This window comes from Polypterus senegalus, chromosome 9 (assembly GCF_016835505.1).
Source record: "Polypterus senegalus isolate Bchr_013 chromosome 9, ASM1683550v1, whole genome shotgun sequence".
Lineage (NCBI taxonomy): Eukaryota > Metazoa > Chordata > Cladistia > Polypteriformes > Polypteridae > Polypterus > Polypterus senegalus.
The window spans coordinates 5,708,223-5,731,225 of record NC_053162.1 but is presented as its reverse complement, the minus strand read 5'-3'; the positions used below and the strand labels follow the sequence as shown (position 1 = coordinate 5,731,225).

At 41.5% G+C, this 23,003-nt stretch overlaps 1 protein-coding gene across 2 annotated transcripts in view; it reads left to right on the top strand.

Moving 5' to 3' along the window:
* LOC120535082 (nucleus accumbens-associated protein 2-like) overlaps window positions 1–23,003 on the top strand; it is a 171,869-nt gene that overhangs the window by 124,568 nt on the left and 24,298 nt on the right. For both annotated transcript variants that reach the window (XM_039762632.1, XM_039762633.1), the window contains exon 2: window positions 14,980–15,904. In XM_039762632.1, the coding sequence (XP_039618566.1) occupies window positions 15,046–15,904 (859 nt within the window). In that variant the 5' untranslated portion in view covers window positions 14,980–15,045. The remainder of the gene's footprint in view (window positions 1–14,979; window positions 15,905–23,003) is intronic.

Sequence of the window (23,003 nt, the reverse complement as noted above, 5' to 3'; positions counted from 1 at the left end):
TAAAATCCGCGATAGAGTGAAGCTGCGAAAGTCGATGCGCGATATAGCGAGTGACTGCTGTAGTCAGATGGCTGGTGAGGACAGAAAAAGTAAAAAAAGGTGCTTTGTGGCTACCTGTAGACTATTAGCTTTGTCAGCCTACATAAATTTGTGGATATCTGATAGGTCTCGATGTGTTTCATTCCCCTTGTTTAAATATCATCCATCCATCCATTTTCCAACCCGCTGAATCCGAACACAGGGTCACGGGGGTCTGCTGGAGCCAATACCAGCCAACACAGGGCACAAGGCAGGAACCAATCCTGGGCAGGGATAACGGGCAATTTGGAATCACCAATCCATCTAACCGGCATGTCTTTGGACTGTGGGAGGAAACCGGAGTACCCAGAGGAAACCCACGCAGACACCATGCAAACTCCACGCAGGGAGGACCCGGGAAGCGAACCCAGACGGGTCTCCTAACTGCGAGGCAGCAGCACTACCACTGCGCCACCGTGCCGCCCTGTTTAAATATCATGACAAAAGTATTTTTACACTGCAAGCTCCAAATTGGATTTATTTTAGGTTATTAATGCTAGAACGAACCTTATGAACATTCTCAACCGAACTCGTATGGCACATAAACACAGCTTAATTACTTCTCTAACTTACAAATATTTGGTTGTACCTCTGTAACTCCAAGAAAACCATTGCCTGATGTCTTAAGATCTGTCTAATTGGGTTTCTGACAGAACTACACAAGTGGACAAGGGGAATTATTTTTTTAAGGTTTTGTCACTAAAACGTCAGCATATCTGCCTAACATTGCTGTATAATCAGTCCTTTGAAAATACAATTGAATTGAATTCCTTTTTTATTATTATTATTGTGTACAATACAAAAGATTCAATGTGCAACTCCTCCACAGAAAAAAACAATCTTCCCATGAAATGACAAAAATAGTACAATAAAAAATACAATATGAAAATATAGGTACAATGTAAATATACATTTAGTGCAAAGTGCTCTACCGGGAGCATTTAATGGACTGATTGAGTGTGTTTATAGCTGTTAGGATGAAACTGTCACTGAGCCTCACGGTCCGTGCAGGAAAAGCTCTGTAGTGTTTACCAGGTAGGAGAAGTTCAAATAGACTATGGCATTAGGTGAGTGGAATCCAAACAGATGCTGGTGACTTTCCTGAAGCAGCTTTTGCCTCCAGGGATGGAAGCTGCAACCCAACAGTCCTGTGCACTCTCGACACAACCCGCTGCGGAGTGCAGCAGAGATACCACACACAAATACAATGGGTCAGAAAACGTGCAGTGTTATCGGGTCAGCAGCACATGTCAATGGGGGGCCAGCTTTTTTCAACATTCTTAATTAAAACAACCATTGCTATGCATTCTTCTGCAGTGCCGTGGTGTTAGCTGTCCATGAAAGGTCCCTGGTGATGTATATCCCCAGGAACTTACAGCTTGATACACATCCTGTTTCGATGGATATCTTGTTCACTGAGCACCATCTCACTAGATTTTTCTCCTCCACTCTGTACGCTGATTAGTCATTATTGAAAATGATCCTAATCACTGTTGTGTCATCTGCGAATTTTGTGATGGTACTGGTGGAATATGCAGGTACACAATTGTGAGTGAAGAGGGAGTAGAGGATAAAGCTCAGCATACAGCCTTGTGGTGTGCCCATATTCAGGGTTATGGTGGAGAGGAAATGGGGGCGCAGCCATACCACCTGATGGTGCTCCGACAGAAACCTGAAAATCCAGTTACATAGTGGTATGCTGAGGCCCAACTTGTAAAGTGTATGGATGAGATGTGAGAGGACAACAGTATTGAAAGCAGAGCTATATTCTACAAATAGCACCCTCACATACACTGTGTGCACAATTATTAGGCAAGTGAGTATTTTGACCATATCATCATTTTTAATGCGTATTTTCCAACTCCAAGCTGTATTAACTTGAATGCTTATTGGATTTAAGCACGTCAGGTGATGTGTATTTGTGTAATGAGGGAGGGTGTGGCCTAAGGAGATCAACACCCTATATCAAGGTGTGCAGAATTATTAGGCAGCTAGTTTTCCTCGGGCAAAATGGGCCAAAAAAGAGATTTAACTGACTCTGAAAAGTCAAAAATTGTAAAAAGTCTTTCAGAGGGATGCAGCACTTTTGGAATTGCTAAGATATTGGTGTGTGATCACAGAACCATCAAACATTTTGTTGCAAATAGTCAACAGGGTCGCAAGAAACGTGTTGAGAACAAAAGATGCAAATTAGCTGCCAAAGATTTGAGAAGAATCAAACGTGAAGCTACCAGGAACCCATTATCCTCCAGTACTTTCATATTCCAGAGCTGCAACCTACCTGGAGTGCCCAGAAGTACAAGGTGTTCAGTGCTCAAAGACATGGCCAAGGTAAGGAGGGCTGAAACCCAACCACCACTGAACAAGAAACATAAGTTGAAACGTCAAAACTGGGCCAAGAAATATCTGAAGACAGATTTTTTCAAAGGTTTTATGGACCGATGAGATGAGAGTGACTCTTGATGGACCAGATGGATGGACCTGTGGATCAGTAATGGGCACAGAGCTCCACTCCAACGTGGAGGTGGGGTACTGGTATGAGCTGGTATTTTTAAAGATGAGCTAGTTGGACCTTTTGCATTGAAGATGAACTCAAAATCAACTCCCAAACCTACTGCCAGTTTTTCGAAGACACTTTCTTCAAACAGTGATACAGGAAAAGACCATGATTTTTATGCAGGCCAATGCTCCATCACTTGCATCGAAGTTCTCCACTGCGTGGCCAGCCAGTAAAGGCCTTAAAGATGAAGGAATAATGACATGGCCCCCCTTCCTCATCTGACCTAAACCCTATCGAGAACTTGTGGGCACTTCTTAAACGCTAGATTTACGGGGAGAAAAACAATACACCTCTCTGAAGAGTGTCTGGGAGGCTGTAGTCACTGCTCCACAAAAGCTGATCGTCAACAGATCAAGAAACTGACAGACTCCATGAATGGAAAGGCTTATGACTGTTATTGGAAAGAAGGGTGGCTATATCGGTCATTGATTGATTGATTGATTTTTTTTGAAATGTCAGAGATGTTTATTTGTACATTTTGAGGTGTTTGTTTATTATTCTCACTATAACAGATGAAAAGAAACAAGTGAGATGGGAAAATTTTCATTTTTCCTTTAGTTGCATAATAAATCTGCACACTAATAGTTGCCTAATAATTGTGCGCACATATGTATTCCCCTGATGATGTTCACACTCACATTTCCGTTGTGAAACATTTAGGTTTCAGGTTTATTAACATTTTGGATTGACTGATAGCACTGTGTTTGTTCCATATTAAAATTAATCCTCAAAAATACAACTTGCCTAATAATTCTGCACTCCCTGTATGTGCCCTGTCCCTCTAGATGTGTCAGGGTTGTGTGCAGAGCTAGAGAGATGGCATCCTTTGTAGATCTGTTTGCACTGTAACATGTCCATCTACTGACAGTTCAGACTACCGGTAACAAAGAAGATTCCTTATTTGTATTTGGACTCTTTCAAAAGCTGATAGGCTGAGGTTGGATTTGAGATATTTGATTGGAAAATGACACCCATCACTTTGCATTGAAAGGAGGCAGTTGAGTCAGTGAACAGCTAAAGCTGACCAGCACCAAATCACAATGGAAGAACCCTTTCAAGTAATCAATCCACCCATCCATCCATCCATCCATTACCCAACCCGCTATATCCAAACACAGGGTCACGGTGGTCTGCTGGAGCCAATCCCAGCCAACACAGGGCACAAGGCAGGAAACAAACCTCGGGCAGGGCGCCAGCCCACCGCAGGGCACACACACAAACACGCCAAGCACACACTAGGGACAATTTAGAATCACCAATTCACCTAACCAGCATGTCTTTAGACTGTGGGAGGAAACCCACACAGACTTTCAAGTAATCACTACATCAAAAAGAAGTAATTTTACCAAACACTTTTTTTTTTTTTTGTGGATAAAAGTTTGTCTGTTATCCAGTAGAAATTCCAGCTCTCCTTCCTGCCTGGTCAGAGTTGGCTGTGCAGCAGCCATTTTGACAAGCCTGAAAGAGGCCCATAGAAAAGCATGGAATATACCATTTTAAGTAGAAAATCTTATACATCAAGTTTTATGCCGTGAACTCAATGGCAACATCAGGTCAACGCAGCAGAGCTGAGTAGGTACCATTATCATTTGAAGAGCTTAAAATAAGGCAGATATTTAGAGAGACATTGAATAGCTTAACTCTTTCAGGGCTGATGTTGACTTTTGTCAAAAGGAGGACTTGACGATGGTAATCAACTGTAAACTGTGACAAAACCCACCGTTACATTTTAGTTGGACTCTCGTTGCTAGAAGGAAAGTTAGATTCATTGGTTTGACCGAGATTCCCTGCACTCTCGTGAGTTGCAAGGCGCACACCACGGCAAAAATGGCACTGACATCTGGCGAGAGATCAAAGCGGACGTGTAAATCCTTACCCGGACAGGAGGCTCCTAACAGGCAGATAGGCATCCCGGCCGGAGAGGAGAAGGGGATCAGACCTGGAAAGGAAAGACCAGAAGGAATGGATGGACAGCCCACTGAAAAGAGAAGATTTCGCTGGGGGTTTTTATCTCCCCCAGCACACTAGATGGCAGCTGCCCAGGATATCGGTGCCCAGTGGGAAGACATTAGGGCTGCTCTGCCGGACCACATCTCACTGGGTGCCGCAAGAGGGCACTGCAGGGAGACAAGCTCACTGTTATCTTATATCTTACAGACAGACCTCAATATGTGCGTCTTGGGAACTGCAGGTCTGACATTGTGTGCAGCAATACAGGGGCGCCGCAGGGGACTGGACTTTCTCCGGTCCTGTTCAGTCTATATACATCAGACTTCCAATATGACTCGGAGTCCTGCCATGTGCAAAAGTTCGCTGATGACACTGCTATTGTGGGCTGCATCAGGTGTGGGCAGTAGGAGTACAGAATGTTAATCAAAGACTTTGTTAAATGGTGCGATTCAAACCACTTACACCTTAACACCAGCAAGACCAAGGAGCTGGTGGTGGATTTTAGGAGGCCTAGGCCCCTCATGGACCCTGTGATCATCAGAGGTGACTGTGTAGAGGGTGCAGACCTATAAATATCTGGGAGTGCAGCTGGATGACAAATTGGACTGGACTGCCAATACTGATGCTCTATGTAAGAAAGGTCAGAGCAGACTATACTTTCTGAGAAGGTTGGCATCCTTTAACATCTGCAGTAAGATGCTGCAGATGTTCTACCAGATGGTTGTGGCGAGTGCCCTCTTCTACGCGGTGGTGTGCTGGGGTGGCAGCATAAAGATGAAAGACGCCTCACGCCTGGACAAACTTGTTAAGAAGGCAGGCTCTATTGTAGAAGTAAAGTTGGACAACATCTGTGGCAGAGCGACGGGCACTAAGCAAACTCCTGTCAATCATGAAGAATCCACTGCATCCACTTAACAGGATCATCTCCAGGCAGAGGAGTAGCTTCAGTGACAGACTGAGGAGATCGTTCCTCCCCCACACTATGCGACTCTTCAATTCCACCCGGGGGAGTAAATGCGAACATTAATTTTATTTTTAATTTTTTTCATTTTTATTACTATTTAATTTAATATTGTTTCTTTGTATCAGTATACTGCTGCTGGATTATGTGAATTTCCCCTTGGGATTAATAAAGTATCTATTTATCTATAATGGACTTCCTCGTGACTGGGAAGTGCTTACATCGGGAAATCGCCCTAGCACCGGACATACTCCTGGGTACATAATAAAAGGGACCACAATCCCTTTTCCAGGCGAGTCAGAGCTGGGAAGACATACAGCAACACTCAGTTGGAGGAGGACTGTGTGGTAGTGATAGTGAAATAAAGGTATTGTGAAGAGAGAAATCTTGTGCCTTTGTGCTTTTTGCAACTTTATGGAAGACGTGGTTTAATAAACTTTCCATTATTTGAACCCAGGACTCATTGTGTGTTTGTGTTTGGGGGACTGGGCCTCGTTGTCACCCCTGTTTCCATCACAGATCTGGGAAAGGAAACATGGCCATGTGCTTTTCACAATTTGGAATCACTCTAGAACTATGATGCATCTCAGGCCATCAGTATAAAGTCTTGCTGTGTAATCCATCCATTATCCAACCTGCTACGTCCTAACTACAGGGTTACGGGGGTCTAAACCAGAAGAGGCATTTATGTTGCTTGTTTATTTGTCTTGTTTCAGATACGGTACTTCTGTCTAAATATTCAGAGCTGCAGAGAGTCAAAAATATGTACAAAAGGCAGGTCCTTGCATAAGCATTAAAATATAATTGCTTCTTAGTTTCTTCTTCCATTAAAAAATTCTGGGTACCTTTAAACAATTTACCTAGTTTATTTACTTGTGACAATTTGAATGTGTAGCTTATTTTCATTATCTGTACAATTACTTGATTACCAGTACTGTAGGAGTGGCAGCTCTAGGTCCAGACTGTCAGGCATGTGTTGTTTTTCTTCTTGATAACAGTTTCTTAATAACAGTCTCTCTTGCCTATGTTCTTCATGGGTTTCCTAGAAGCGCCTAGCATGCTTCAGTCTGTTAGAATGTTAGGCATCTGTTCAGCAATAACATATTAGGCCACCAGCTGCTACAACATCTACAAAGTTACTTTAAACACAGTAATACATCCACACATTGATTGCTGCAGCACCCACAAATTGATTATGTTACTGTGATTTGTGAATAAGATCGCAAAACTTTTAACTCTGACCATACCAACGTAAAAGGCAATGCTCCATGAGAAAAGCAAAATGGCTTGTTATTCATGATGGAAAACCAGATAGGATTTCTTTGCATAAATTAGTGTGGGAGACCTGAAGTATCTGCGGTGGGTTGGCACCCTGCCCAGGATTGGTTCCTGCCTTGTGCCCTGTGTTGGCTGGGATTGGCTCCAGCAGACCCCCGTGACCCTGTATTCGGATTCAGCGGGTTAGAAAATGGATGGATGGATGGACCTGAAGTATGAACCATGTGTTTGTGTTGGTTTGTACAGATTTATTTCTTGTCATTTTCAAAATTGTCTTATGTTTTTTGCTCACATATTGTGTGACACAGCTAAAGTGTTAAATGCCGACTTTTTTTTTTTCTTCAAAACTGTAATTCAAGTCTGTTCTAATTTAAATTTAAATCAATTAATTCATCATTCATCTATACATCCATCCATTATCCAACCCGCTATATCCTATCTAGAGGGTCAAGGGGGTCGACTGGAGCCAATCCTAGCCAACACAGGGCGCGCAAAGCAGGAAACGAACCCCGGGCAGGGTGCCAGCCCACCGCAGTTAATTCATCATTGCAAACTTAAAATACCTGCGGTGGGTTGGCACCCTGCCCAGGATTGGTTCCTGCCTTGTGCCCTGTGTTGGCTGGGATTGGCTCCAGCAGACCCCCGTGACCCTCTTTGGATTCAGCGGGTTAGAAAATGGATGGATGGAAACTTAAAATACTGTACCATATCTTTTTATCAAAGCAGGAGCAGAAAATTCAGCCTTGAATGATAAAAGAACATTTGTGTTGGAAATAGGACTAAAGTTACAAAAGAGTATATTGAGGGTTTAATGAAGAAGTATTATTAAAACAGTACAACAAATGAACTTATAGGGTAAAATAAACAATTTTTAGTTTAGTTTATTCAAAAGTCACTGTAGAAATCTAAAGACACTGTAAAATATCTAAATATCATGGGTCAAATGTATCCTGTATGTCTTGTGCTCTTTGTCTGATGAGGTGGAAAGTAGCTCTTTTTTATTACAATACAATACAATACAATACAATACAATACAATTTATTTTTTGTATAGCCCAAAATCACACAAGAAGTGCCGCAATGGGCTTTAATAGGCCCTGCCTCTTGACAGCCCCCCAGCCTTGACTCTCTAAGAAGACGAGGAAAAACTCCCCTTGTAGGGAAAAAATGGAAGCAACCTTGGGAAAGGCAGTTCAAAGAGAGACCCCTTTCCAGGTATGTTGGGCGTGCAGTGGGTGTCAAAAAGAAAAGGGTCAATATAATACAATACAAAACAATACACAGAACACAACAAATCCTCAATGCAGTATAAAAATGACAATTTTAGAAGTACAGAGTAGAATTTAACAGTAGGTGATAATATAATATAATATGATTTGGATTTGTTTTGAGTCCTGGAGACCTCATCCTTCAAGCTGCCTCTCCCATTTGGCCATTCCACAGCTGAAACAGCGCTGGGCTAGCCAATCCGATGACAGGACCCCTCTTTCCCACGATTCCTGCGATCCTCCATCGGGGATGACTTTACCTTAGGCAGGCAAAACAACTTGGCAGGTGCGCAGTGGCACCAAGTGCCACATTTGAGTACCGAGAAACAGAATAGGTGAGGGTTACTAACAAATTCTAACTCTCATGTTACTTATGTTTAAGTGCTAATGACTAACAACAGAGATGCAGTCTGTACAGTTAATCAGCAGCTCTAGGCAGGGTGTGCTAAACTGAATTTGTGAGTCTTTGAAAGCTGAGACCAAAGGGGCATCTCTTATAGTAGCAGACAGACCACTCCACAGTTTAGGGGCCCCCTGTAACTAAAAGCTCGACCTCCCGCTGTTGTTTTATTAATCCTTGGAATCATAAGCAGGCTGGCATCTTGAGATCTTAATGTGTGCTCTGGTTTGTGAGTCATGATAAGTTCAGACAAGTAAGCCGGACCTCGGCCATTTAATGCTTTATATGTTAAAAGGAGGATTTTGAAATCTGCCTTAAACTTAACCGGGAGCCAGTGTAAGGATTTAAGAACTGGAGTTATGTGTTCATATTTTCTTGTTCTTGTAATAATTCTTGCATCCGCATTTTGGATTAACTGGAGGCTGAATAAAGAACAGTTTGAACATCCAGTGAACACCGCATATTAGATTACATTAGTACACAATTTTAGTCCCATGGGGAAATTCAAATGCATACAGCAGCAGAAACCTAGAAAACAAGGATACAATCTCACAGGACAAATAATACAGCCAGTAAATCAATCAATAAAAATAAATGTAGTGACTACATCGGAAACATTTAATTTCCTGATAGCAGTGGGCACGCTGTGGTGGAATGATCCTGTGGCTAAAAGTGCTCCAAGAGGGCAGCTCCTGGAGGGGATTTCTCATGATGGCATCCAAGTTCGCCATCTTCCTCTTTTCTCCAACAACTTCAGTATATCCAGGCATTGTAATTTACATTTTTTGATATTGCATTTGTGTCTATAATTGCCTCCTGACAACTTTGGCAGAATATTTCTTGAGTATTCCAGTTTCTTCAAGTATTGTAGTGATGTACATGTTAGCTTGATCTGCAAAAGCCCTAGTCTGAGTTGTGAACTTTTGTATGGGTGTGTGCTGTGTGGCTTACTGTCTTCCAAACCAAAGGTGGTTTCTTTCTTTCTTTCTTTCTTTCTTTCTTTCTTTCTTTCTTTCTTTCATCCCGTGCCCGCTGCCACCTTTCAACAGGTTATTCAGGTTGGAACCATGAGCTGACAACCTTAAACTATAAATGCAGGTTCAGGAAATATATGACTGGATGTAACTTTGTTAAAGAATCAAATACCAGTAAGTAATTTGATAATTTTGAAACATTTAAATTCATAAAGTTTAACTTGAATTAACCCATCATTTAATTTTATTGTACCCATTTAATCCATTTAACAATGAATTTGTTCTTTCAAGAACCTGTTCTGAACAGTATGCCAGGCTATCATAGGGCATACATGCTCACAGTGCCAAAATTTCCAACCCATTTATATATATCAAAAGGGTAAAAAATGAACACAGAAGGATGTGGTAATACATTTTCACTACATTATCCTGCCTTTTTCACTAGTAAATTATTAGTTAGACTTAAATGGGATCACATATTACTTTCCTATGTTTATAGTCAAGTAAGCACAATTCTCAGGGAGGAAGAAGGAAAGACATAAGAGAAATGAAAGACAAATTAGAGCTGGGTTGCAGAGTTTTTTTCCCCTCAATGAATATTTCTAAAGAGTAATGAGTACATCTTACATTGTGTTAATCAATTTAAAGTTCACTGGTTTATGAATACATATTTTTAAAATACATAAAGAATATGGGGACGGCACGGTGGTGCAGTGGTAGCGCTGCTGCCTCACAGTTAGGAGACCCGGGTTTGCTTCCTGGGTCCTCCGTGTGTGGAGTTTGCATGTTCTCCCCGTGTCTGCTCCGGTTTCCTCCCACAGTCCAGAGACATGCAGGTTAGGTGCATTGGCGATTCTAAATTGCGCTTGGTGCGTGGGTTGCCGCCCTGCGCGGGGTTTGTTGCCTACCTTGTGTCCTGTGTTGGCTGGGATTGGCTCCAGCAGACCCCCGTGACCCTGTAGTTAGGATATAGCGGGTTGGATAATGGATGGATGGATGGATAAAGACTAGGGGGTGTTAGTCCATGTATTTTGTTAGCAATTAGTTTTTGAACATTTCCAAAATAAAACATTCAATCAATCAACATTTATTTATATAGCACATATTAATACAAAAAATGTAGCTCAAAGTGCTTTACAAAATGAATAGAAAAATAGAAGACAAAATAAAAAATAAACATAAGTCAACATTAATTAACATAGAATAAGAGTAAGGTCCGATGGCCAGGGTGGACAGAAAAAAAAAAAAAAAAAACTCCAAAAGCTGGAGGAAAAAAATAAAATCTGTAGGGGTTCCAGACCACGAGACCACCCAGTCCCCTCTGGGCAATCTACCTAACATAAATCAAACAGTCCTCTTTGGATTTAGGGTTTTCATGGAAGGACCTGATGATGATGGTCACGTAGACTTCTGGCTTTCAGTCCATCAATGTTGGTGCATCATGAAGCTTTGGGTAGGTGGTGGTGGCGCAGGCCGCCACCACAAAGAAACCGGAAAAAAGCGGAAAGAGAGTAGGGGTCAGTACGGATTTTAGAGCCACTATGAATAGTTACATTAAATTAAACAAAAATAGTACAGAACATGTATTTTCATTTGCATCCTAAAGCAAACAACATGTTCTAAAATGAGCATTGAAGTATGAAAACATACACATGAGGGCACATGCATAGGCAAAGAGGGTACAGTTCTTTAAAAATGAGAAGTAAGACCTGATCACAAACGCTTAGTGGCCATCCTTGAACTGTTTCTACCTAGAGCAAAAAAAAAAAAGTCAGTTTTTCAAACATAAATTCATGAGAATGAGAGAACTTAGGCTATCCAGACAGCAGTGTGTTCACATACAGTAGTGTAACAAATTACTACTGCAATGACATCTTCAGACTTCTGGTAAAAATGGGATTGGGATAGAAATGGGAAATAAAAAAAGAGGAATAATTTTGATCATCATGTATTAGTTTCCGCCCTGCTCGGGGTTTGTTCCTGCCTTGCGCCCTGTGCTGGCTGGGATTGGCTCCAGCAGACCCCCATGACCCTGTGTTAGGATATAGTGGGTTGGACACTGACTGACTGACTGACTGTATTAGTTTCCTATTAATATGCTTATTCAATCATAAAATTAACTTGCTCATTACTTTTAGTGTAAATCTTGTAGCGGGGCCACATAGTTAGGATTGGGATAAATGGCTCCCCGAGCTCCGGTTTGCCCTGAACACCGCTGTGCATGAATGCCACAGGTGAGACGCCTGCTTTGGTTGCGCTGGGCAGACAGCTCAAGGGCCCGCTTGACCGACTCCTTCCCAGAGCCCCTAGTCCAGAAACCACCAGCTACAATAATTTGTTTAAAACGGAGGGATTTTAGCGGAGAATCCAACAGAGGTTGGTGAGTTCGACATCCAGACACGCCAAGTTATATAATGCCCGGCGTAAGGAAGCGCACTTTCAGCCGGGTGATTTGGTCTGGATTAGAGCTCACCATCTCTCAGATGCCAGCAAAAGGTTCTCCGCCAAGCTAGCGCCTAAATGGTTAGGTCCAGCCAAAATCATTTCTCAAACAGGTCCTGTCAATTTCCAGATTCATAGGGGTATCGGCACTGACTCCAAGTTAGACACCATCCATGTGGCCAATCTCAAGCCGTACTTCGGCCCTCCCTTGTCCAAGGTTGGGGGTGTAGCGGGGCCACATAGTTAGTGTTCAAATGTCAGTTCTGTGTGTGTCTCGTTTCATTGTCCCATTGGCTGTGTGTATGTGTATCAGTTAATACCGTCCCCATAAAGGAGGACGGATGATGGAAGGAGCCCGCAGCCGCAAACCTGGAAAACACCTGTGCTTAATTAATCAATTACTGCCGTCATTGACTATTTAAGAGGAAGGAGAGAGAAAGAAAAAGGACCGTTTTTTGTGTCAACTACTTCAACTTGCTTGCTGTCTCTTCATATTGCCCTTTGTTCCAGTTTGTTTTTCATTAATCCGGACTGTTTTTCAACCTGCATCTGCTGAGACCCCGGGGTCGATTCATCATCCACCATACGCCGAGGAATCACGGTGAGGTTGCTCCAAACGCCGGGAAATTCATACACCACAATTGCCGCTAGTTCAGTCATCCGTATTCAGGACATTTTAACTTTCGGACTCAAGTTCACAACCATTCTGTTTATTAGTCATTTTGTTGCTTGTGAGGTGTGTGCTATATGTTACAGGGACAAGGGAGGGGTTTTTGTATGTATATTTTTTGGTGCTGTCTTGAGGTTGCTGGGGTGGAGGAATATTTATATGTGCATTTGTTTTGTGGCATGTCTTGTTTCATTTAATTCATTTACTCCATTTAATTTTACATTCTGTTTTTTGTGTACTTGCATTTATACCGTCGATTGTGGGGAAAAGTTTAATTGTGTAGAGGTACGGCTTGATAGTAGGATTTCTCAGTAAATTATCCAGGCCACAGGTCTTGGAGGTGTAGCTGCCGGCTAGGTAAAGGGGTCGGCTGTTACAATCTTAATGGGATGTCCAGCTTGCAGTTGTATATAAAGACAGGGAAGTGTACTACAGGGGACCGGACAAGGGAGCAGCCCATTTACAACAACAACAACAGCATTTATTTTTATAGAACGTTTTCATACAAATGATGTAGCTCAAAGTGCTCTACAAGACGAAGAAAGAAAAAATATTAAAATAAAATTAGGCAATACTAATTAACAAAGAATAAAGTTAGGTCCGATGGCCAGGGAGGACAGAAATAAAACACACAAAGAAAAAAAAAAACTCAAGAGGGCTGGAGAAAAAAAAAACAAAATCTGCAGGGGTTCTAAGGCCACGAGACCACCCAGCCCCCAGTAGGTATTCTAGCTAACATAAATGATCTCAGTCAGCCCTTGTGGTTTTCAGGCTTCACATGGAAGAATTATATGATGATGGTCAAGTGGACCTCCTTCCTTCAATCCATAAATCCATTTAAAGAGAGGGCAACCCATTCCAGATAAATGATCATGATGTGATAATTGCACTTACTGTAAGTGGGTGATCTAGATTATGTAGAAGTCTGGGCGAACTTGGACGAATGTCAGTGAAATGCTAGGTTGTAACTACAGCATAAGCTTAGGAAAGGTGAATTTGTGCCTTACATGAAAGAAAACAGCCAGCCCAGAGGTTGCAATAGGTGTTAATCCTCTATAAATTGAAAACTGGGCTGAGTTGTCTAGGTTTACCCAGAGAACAATATATTCTGCCCTGTGGTGGGCTGGCGCCCTGCCTGGGGTTTGTTTCCTGCCTTGTGCCCTGTGTTGGCTGGGATTGGCTCCAACAGACTCCTGTGACCCTGTAGTTAGGATATAGCGAGTTATGGATGGACAATATATTCCCAAATGCAAATGCAAGTCCTAGAAATAACTCCAGATTTAAGCTTCAAATGTGCCCATTAACGTTGATTCAGGATGTGATTTGACGCAAAGGAAAGGAGGCAGAATTGTGAGGCACAGGTAGTCAGGCCCTCACCATTTAGCCAGTGGCACATTACAGCCTTGAATGGGAGGGTCTGTTATACAATTTGTGATTTTTCATGTAATTTTCTCTAAGACCTTGCTTTTTTTTTTTTTTCCTTTATTTCGTCTTATACAATTTCTCGTATTAGGAATTTGTTACTTTTCGCATACCCCTTGGGGTCAGAGTGCAGGGTCAGCCATTGTACAGCGCCCCTGGAGCAATTGAAGGTTAAGGGCCTCACTCAAGGGCCCAGCAGAGTAGGATCTCTTCTGGCAGTGACGGGGATTCGAACCGGCAACCTTTCGGGATACCAGCACAGATCCTTAGCCTCTGAGCCACCACTCCACCCTATTATTATTATTATACATTATTATTTAATGTATGTGCCACTATGAAGGTTTGCAGTCCCTACACTATGTTGCCCATTCCATTTTGAGCTCACCTGCTGCCATCAACGGGGTTATCAATTATACGAGGGATGCTCAAAACAGTTTCCTCACTTTTTTTAACTCTATTAAGAATTTCAAAAACAAATTACATCACTTTTCTACACTGTCCCTTTCCTTTGCAATGCAGTTTTCCCAGTGTCGTACCAACTTTTTAATGCCCAATTACTTGTCCTCCCGCCTTCGCCGTTTCCAACGAAAATACGAAAGTGCGAAAACTTTTTGAATGTCCCTCGTATTTGCTTCCAGACAGTATCCATAGCACATTTTTTAAATTGATATCATAGAAGGGCAATATCTCAGGGCATTTTTTTTACAAATACAGTCCTTATTGACACCTCTGTATCCAAGGTTGCCACTATCCATGGTCTCTGATGGAGTTATATATTCTTGGTGTCCTGCCTATGATACTTGGTGCCATTGCTATATTGACCAGCTGTATCATTATGGTCTTTGTATGTAAAATATAATTTCATTTTAAATATAAGATACATTTTTTATTCAAGGTACATTTATACTGTATAGAGCATGTTTCTCAGTGAACAAAATTTGTAATCCTTCTTTTTTTTTTTGCTTTTATATTTCCAGATGTCTTCTCAGTTGGATATCTAAGAACACCCTGAGGACCTACTGAATCTCTTATCGTCCCACATCATGTCACAGCTACTTCATATGGAGATCCCAAATTTTGGGAGCAGAGTACTGGGCTGTCTCAACGAGCAGCGACTGCTTGGCCAATACTGTGATGTGTCCATCTTGGTTAATGGTCAGGCCTTCAAAGCTCATCGAGCTGTTCTGGCAGCCAGTAGCTTATACTTCCGCGATCTTTTCAATGGTAGCTCCAAAAGCCTTTTTGAATTGCCATCCACTGTCCCACCTGCCTGCTTCCAACAAATCCTAACTTTCTGTTACACAGGAAAGCTGACAATGGCTGCTAGTGAGCAGTTAATCATCATGTACACAGCAGGGTACCTTCAGATACAGCACATTGTAGAGCGTGGCATGGACCTCATGTTCAAAGCTAATTCTCCTCATTGTGACTCCCAGACTGCTACTATGGAAGATCCAGGATCTGAGCCACAGAGTCCATGCAATAACAACCATGGTTCTGGCCAAGCCACCCCATTGCCCACTTCTGGTTGGTCTTGCACATTGCCACTACCACTGCGTGGCCGTATTAAACAAGAAGGGATAGAAGGCCCTCTGTCTCTTCAAGGGCTTTTCCAAAAGAGAGGCCAACCAGAACAGGTAGTACTAAGTGGCAAGCTTCAACGTACCGCCTCTCTGTACTATACAAGCAGCAGCGCTGGTCTGGCAGCAGCTCTTTCTGGAGTCCAGACATATCCTGCTACTACAGGAGAACGCTCTAGCCCTGGAGCCTCAAGTTTGCCTACTACCGATAGCCCCACTTCCTATCAGAATGATGAAGAAGAGTTTGATGATGATGTTTATGACAGTATCCCTGAAGAGACCTATGGACAGATGTTTGGCAGAGTACATCCTGGGTATTCTGGTATGTTTTTACAGTACTATTTGAATATTAATCATAAAATGTTAACATGTTCTTGTCCATTTTAGTCACTTGTTTAGTTTGGATCACCTCTTATGAAATACCACTTTCTCTAATGTTAGGTACGTTAAAGTCAATTTTAACAAAAACAATTTTTTTAAAAAGTATTGTCAAGCTTGGGTCACAAAGTTGCACAGGAGAGTACCGAAGGTTTTCCAAGGAGTAGAAACTTTATTGCTGCTCAGGCAGATCGAAACGCAAGTCTCTTTCAGAGGCGATCGGGCCTTGTAAGGAACAGCTGTCAAACTTGATGCATCGGCCCCAATTCCTGCTCAAAAGAACACAAAATCTTCTTCATAAAGATGGTACAGTGGCCCGGAAGCAGCGGTTGGAGCAGAAAGAGTCTTGGGGAAGAGAGACAGGAGAGTGAGAAAATAGGACGGCCATAGCTCAGTCTTTTAAATGTTTGATGCCCCACGTGAGGAGCACGTTGTGCGGTAAGCCAGCATGCCAGCAGCTGATCCCGCAATGAGGAACTGTTAAAGAGGGGGTATCCCCCTGCAGCAGCGGTTACAGTATCTAAATGGCTCACTGGGACAGTGTACATTGTAGCTAACAAAAAAACAAGTGTGATCCATGAATGGTCTCCTCTTGTTTGTGAAACTCAAGTTCTTATAGCTCACAGTAACAAATACCACTGGCCATCTTAAAATATTGGCATATGACAGTATGTGTATTACTCATGGTCCTAATCTAACTTGTTCTAACAGTTAGTTTCAAAATTATACCCAGATGAAATATGAGAAGAGAATATGAACTGAAACAGCATACAGACAGAATGTCTTCAAAAAAATGAGAAATAAACCATTAATCACACTCTGAAACTTATCTGTCAGGAGTTCAAGTAAAAAAGTCATGATGGGGAAAAAGAATCCATTTGGTCTGCAGTCAGCAAAATCTTTTGTTACACAAAAGTGTTCTATATTTAGCGCTCCTTCTAAAATGTATAGAAATCGCAGAAAAAAATCTCAAGAATGGAATAAGCAAGGGACACAAAAGTCTTAAAGGACAAATATTACTCATTTGAGCATCAAGATGCACCGCATGACCCAGAATACTGTGCTAAATCTCCTCAACTCTTTTAGGGCGGATGTCGACTTTTGTCGACAGGAGGGGTTGAGGGCGCATGTCAACCAAAGTCGACATCCAGGGATAGAGGGTGATAATCAGCTGTTAATGTCACGTCACAGGCATTCCCTCTATGCTTGAAGGAATGATAGACTCGTTGACTCGGCAACTAATCCTTGTGTGTGCGTGAGTTGCAAAATGTAAACAATGGCAAGATGGCATCGACATGTGACAAGGGAGCGAAGCGAGTGCAGAAAAGAAAACACTCGGCAGAAAATGTTTTGCGCATTATCGCGGAGTCGGACTCTGATTTTTCAGAATCAGATTTTATTGACAGTGATCAGGAGATCGAGCAAGAGAGTGAGAAGCCAGCCGGTGCCGCGCCAGCGGATCTGCTGCCAGTTGAGCGCCTTCGCGCAGCCGATGCATCTACGGCAAGGTTCGCGTGGGATAAATGCACAGACATTGATCCGTTGAGAGCCGATCTGGCTACTGCACTTCACAAGACGGCATGGCTTGCTGTTGGACACGACAGATCACCAGCTGCTGTACTTCAGGCTGCTCTCTCCTGATGCTGCTTTTCAGCTACCGTCAGACGGGACAAACAGGTAGGCAGAGAAATGTTTTGAATCGCGGGCTGCGTTTGCATCGCATTCTCGTTTTTCAAAGTGTAAACCCACAACAAAAGATGAGATGAAGCGTGCTGTGGTATTACAAATAGAGATGGGGCAGAACTGGTGATATAAGTTCAGGGAGCATTGGTCCAAACGTGCTTTGTCCCCTGGTGGCTTTGGACAGGTTATGCAGCATGGTGATAGGTACGTTCTGCTGCAAAGTTTTATTCACTTCTGTAATAAACAGAAGCAAATCCCACGGGGTGAGCCAGGCTATAATGCCATGCATAAAGTTCATAAAATTTCAGAAGATGAAAAGAGGTGACAATACGGTTTTCATGCGGGCAGAAAACTTGGTGGCAGTGGAATGGCACGATGGCAAAAGGGTGACTTGTCTCTCTACAGTACACACTAACAATACATGTGAGAAAGGGCAGCAACAGACAATTGAAAAGTAGGCACCAAAGCAACACGTATTGTAAGCAGTGCAATGTGGCAATGACTGAAATTGGCTGCTTTGAACATGCAAGACAGTAACATTTGTCAAAAGTAAGTATTTTTTGTTGATTTGATATGTTAAACAATTGCTTTGTGTTCTTTTTAAAAAAAATGTTAGTTTTTGGAAAAATATTCATCCCTGGGAGATAAGAAACAAAAAAAAAATTAGCCCTAAAAGAGTTAACACTACAATTACCAGAGCCTACTGTAGCGAGTTCCTCTTAAGTTGAATGAGGAGCCCGGCACACACAAAAATCTCCTACTCTTAGGAAAATTAATTCTATTAGGAACGGAAACCGACAGAACCTTAGCCCCAATTTGATGTCCTCAGCTGGAGTTGTCTTTTGTGAATTTATAAAAAAAAAATGGAAATAATCACCCCAACAATTCTTCAAACAATCAAAAAATATATATATATTATAAATCAAACAAAACAATAAACAGCCTTTTAAACAATCCTTTACTAATCTATAATAACTATACAAATCCTAAATAATATGCCACCCCCTTAAACCCTTTATAATATATTACCCAGAAAACAGCGAAAAGAAAAGAAAATGAAAGAAAGCAGGAAAGAAAGAAAGCAAGGCAAAGAAACGGATAGAATATCCTATTTATAAACGGTGCAAATATATTCACATGTACTTAACCTATATTACATCTATATTCACATATAAATTAGACACACACACACCCACAATCCCCACACGTTCCCCAGTCCCTTTTATCTTTGTTTTAGAAGTTTATATTCACACGGCCTGGGAAGTCTGCAGTGAATCCAGCGATCAATCCTGATGTGCGGCGTGGACACATTTACGGAATTTATATGTAAAGAAGCGATCTCACCGGCCTGGCGCCAGTTCCTTTATTGAAGGATGAAATCCGTCTCACCCGGGTAACTCGCCGTTAGCATCCATCCATGGCCGACGCCTGCTCCACAACAGAGAAGTAAAGCCGTGAGCTCCAAATATACTTTGTAAATGACCCAGATTATTTGTTCTATTTGATATTTTTTTTTAGATACTTAAATCCCTGAACGAATTATACCTTATAATGTTCATTAGACTCTTATTTTGAAATTGGGAACGGGCAACTTAACTTAAAAGGTTAATGAGAAAGTTATCGTTTTCCATTCATCTTTAAAATTAGCATCTAGCTGGAAGGCGAACAGCTCTTACGATGTGTCTATGGTAATTTGTGAATAAATGTGTTGGAATACCCCACCATGGTCCATTCGTCATGATTATTGAGTGCATCGTCTGAATAAAGTCCGGCTGGAATGCTATATCCTTTTAGGTTAGCAGGCACCCCTTCTCCGTGCACCCAGCCGTCCTTATTACGGAGTCTTGCTTGCTTTACTGCTGGCTGCTTCTTTCCATTCACCTTCTCAGCTCCTTATTTAAACGGTTATTCTTCTCACTTTTCCGCTCCTTCTCTCTCTTCTCCCTTCCTCCTTTAAAAAACGCACCTCCTTGCCTTTTTAAAGTCAGTTCCCCTTACGTCACACCATGGTACGTTTAGCAAGGACCCACAGGCATAGTTTGGCCCCCTACTTTCCTTAAAGACATACCCCACAGTCAGTTAATTCCTTGGACATAACCTCTAAAAGGAAGCAAGCGGCAGAAACAGTTAAAAGCACACAAAAAAAATATGTGAAAACTGTTATACTACGAGAAAACTCGTAGATCTGTCCCACCTTAAATCGCTTCTTAAATCTGTTTGCACCTCTCTGCCAGTGTCTTTTGTCTTCTAAATGTGCCGATAAAGACAAGCTGCAGGCAGCCAGCTATTCCATCCCCCCACCGACTTAGAATGTGCACAAACTTCTCCCAGCTCAGGTCTTGACTGATTTATCTGGGAGTGAAGTGGAGTTTTAGAGTGGAAATAATAGATTGTTATTTGGAACACACACATTTCATGTGTGTTCCGTTTCTACAGTAACCTGTGTAAACACATTTTTAAAACAGAAACGTTTTTCATTTACTAGTAGTAAATGTTACAAAATGTAGGCATAAACTATATAATGTATGAAGCCTGAAGTCCAAATATCAAAGAAACACTTTCACAAAAGGTACAAATATAACAGAACAAGTGCACTTTTATTCTAAAAATATAACTGCAGGAAAAAAAAGCCGCCTTAGCATGCGACATTGACACACATTTACTATGACTGCCTCCGTGGTGCAACAGTAACAGCTGCTGACTGGGAATCAGAAGGTCACTCCATTTTGAGAAGTGAACTGCTGTTATTCTTACTATTTTAGAATAAAAACATACATTTGATTTCAGTCTGTAACAGCCAGTGTAATTTTTGATACTTCTAAAGGTTAGCTTTGTTTTTTTTTTTATTGTTCAGTTTTATTATCTCAGCCGCGTTCACAAGCCCAAACACCCCCCTGCATTTCACCCTACTGTTTTCACATAGACACGCTATAATAGAGGTAAACTCAGATCATGACGACCCTCCTACATCGGAGCAAGAATGCACATCACACTTTTGCCATCGCTGTACTTTGTATATGTATATGGTTTATATTTTAAACACAAAGTTTACCTAAATAAAAAAAGAAAACTGCTGTGGAAATGGTATTGTATTGGTTAGGTGATTGTAGTATGTTTGGGTATTCCCTTAGTAAAGATCTGTAAGAAATCACTAAACTGGCTAAAACAGATTACTTGTCTTGGTAATCTCTAAATCATTTTTATAATTTGCAAATATTGCTATTTTTGTAGACACTGCATACTACAGATGAGCTTGTTACGCTCTAAAGCTAGTGTTTCCATTCCACAAATTAATTTTTATTAATTTTATTGCCAACAGATCTTCATTTCCTACAGTTAAAAAAAAAAATATGTTGCAGCGTTAATGCTACGTGCACTTTTAAGGAAAGCACCGGATTTTTATAATAGCATTGTCTCATCGCTAATATCATTGGTCAATATTTGGTTGTCTCCACACATACCGCTTAGAATTAAGGCCAAAAAGTTCAATCTTGGTCACATCACACCAGAGAATCTTATTTCTCACCATCTCAGAGTCCTTCAGGTGTCTTTTAGCAAACTCCATGCGGGCTGTCATGTGTCTTGCCTCTCCTCAGTGTGTGGAGACAACCAGGCACTGCTCATCACTTGTCCAATACAGTCCCCACAGTGAAGCATGGTGGTGGCAGCATCATGCTGATGGGGTGTTTTTTCAGCTGCAGGGACAGGACGACTGGTTGCAATCGAGGGAAAGATGAATGCGGCCAAGTACAGGGATCTCCTGGACAAAAACCTTCTCCAGAGTGCTAAGGACCTCAGACTGGGCCGAAGGTTTACCTTCCAACAAGACAGTGACCCTAAGCACACAGCTAAAATAATGAAGGAGTGGCTTCACAACAACTCTGTGACTGTTCTTGAATGGCCCAGCCAGAGCCCTGACTTAAACCCAATTGAGCATCTCTGGAGAGACCTAAAAATGGCTCTCCACCAACGTTTACCATCCAACCTGACAGAACTTGAGAGGATCTGCAAGAAGGAATGGCAGAGGATCCAGGTGTGAAAAACTTGTTGCATCTTTCCCAAGAAGACTCCTGGCTGTATGAGCTCAAAAGGGGGCTTCTACTAAATACTGAGCAAAGGGTCTGAATATTTAGGACCATGTGATATTTCAGTTTTTCTTTTTTAATAAATCTGCAACAATTTCAAAAATTCTTTTTTTTGTCTGTCAATATGGGGTGCTGTGTGTACATTAATGAGGGAAAAAATTAATTTAAATGATTTTAGCAAATGGCTGCAATATAACAAAGAGTGAAAAATTGAAGGGGGTCTGAATACTTTCCGTACCCACTATATATGCCACCTCCCATTCCTTCCAGGTGTCCCGGCTGGGTCTGTCCCCCAACTTTGTTAACTATATGAATATCTATCCTTAGACATTCCAGTTAATTTTTTAGAAGTACTAGGGGGCTTTGCCCCCTGCCTGCTTTGCTTGCCAACCTCCGTGCTTGCGTTTTGTGCTAGCCTCTTTGCGGTTCTGCCGCTCGCGTATGGGGATGCGGATGTTCAGTTTACTAACTATTTTACACTACAGTGAGTAATTAAGCATATTAAAAAATAGTCAAACGTAATAATTTGAAACTTGTTTCATGTTGTGCTAGAGTTATTTGTTGCAAAATACGATTTCATTCTGTTTGGCTTTGAAGTTAACGCACAAAAACTTTCACATTTTCGTCAATAGCGCATTGAATTGTGATTCTGTGTTTGGACTTTCATTGTGACAACGCAATATATAACTCCCCGTGATTGAATTTCGTTTCTTTCTCTCTATTAAATAAAACAACTTTTTCGAATGTTTGGCTGTGAGATTTGTAAATTGTTTTTGCAAAAGCTATTCTAACGGGAAACTGTTAACGTTTCAATACGAATGACATATCAAGATCTCCTTTGGTGTTTAATGTTATCCCCTGACTGCATTACCTTTCTTGGATACATCCATCTTTCTACAGTAATTTGTGCGGAGGAAGACCGGATGGTTTTAATGCTTGTAGATATTCTTCGGAATATTATAATATAAATTGATGTTTTCATCTTCTGCACGATCACCACCACCTGTTTCAGCATAGCGTATTGATATGCATTTAACCAATTTGCAGTGAAACCAATCGACATTTTTGTGCTAATTCATTTGACTTCGTTTCTCGGTGCTAGGATTGCCCGTGTACTCATTTTTACTGTTGATAACCCTTCCTGATTAAATTCTTCAATAACATTTGGACATAATACGTCTTCTTTAATTGGGAACTTAAAATGAGGAAAATGTTAAAATTTATAAGAGCTGAAAGAGCAAGAACTGCATCTGTCAAAACCATTCACACGAAGTA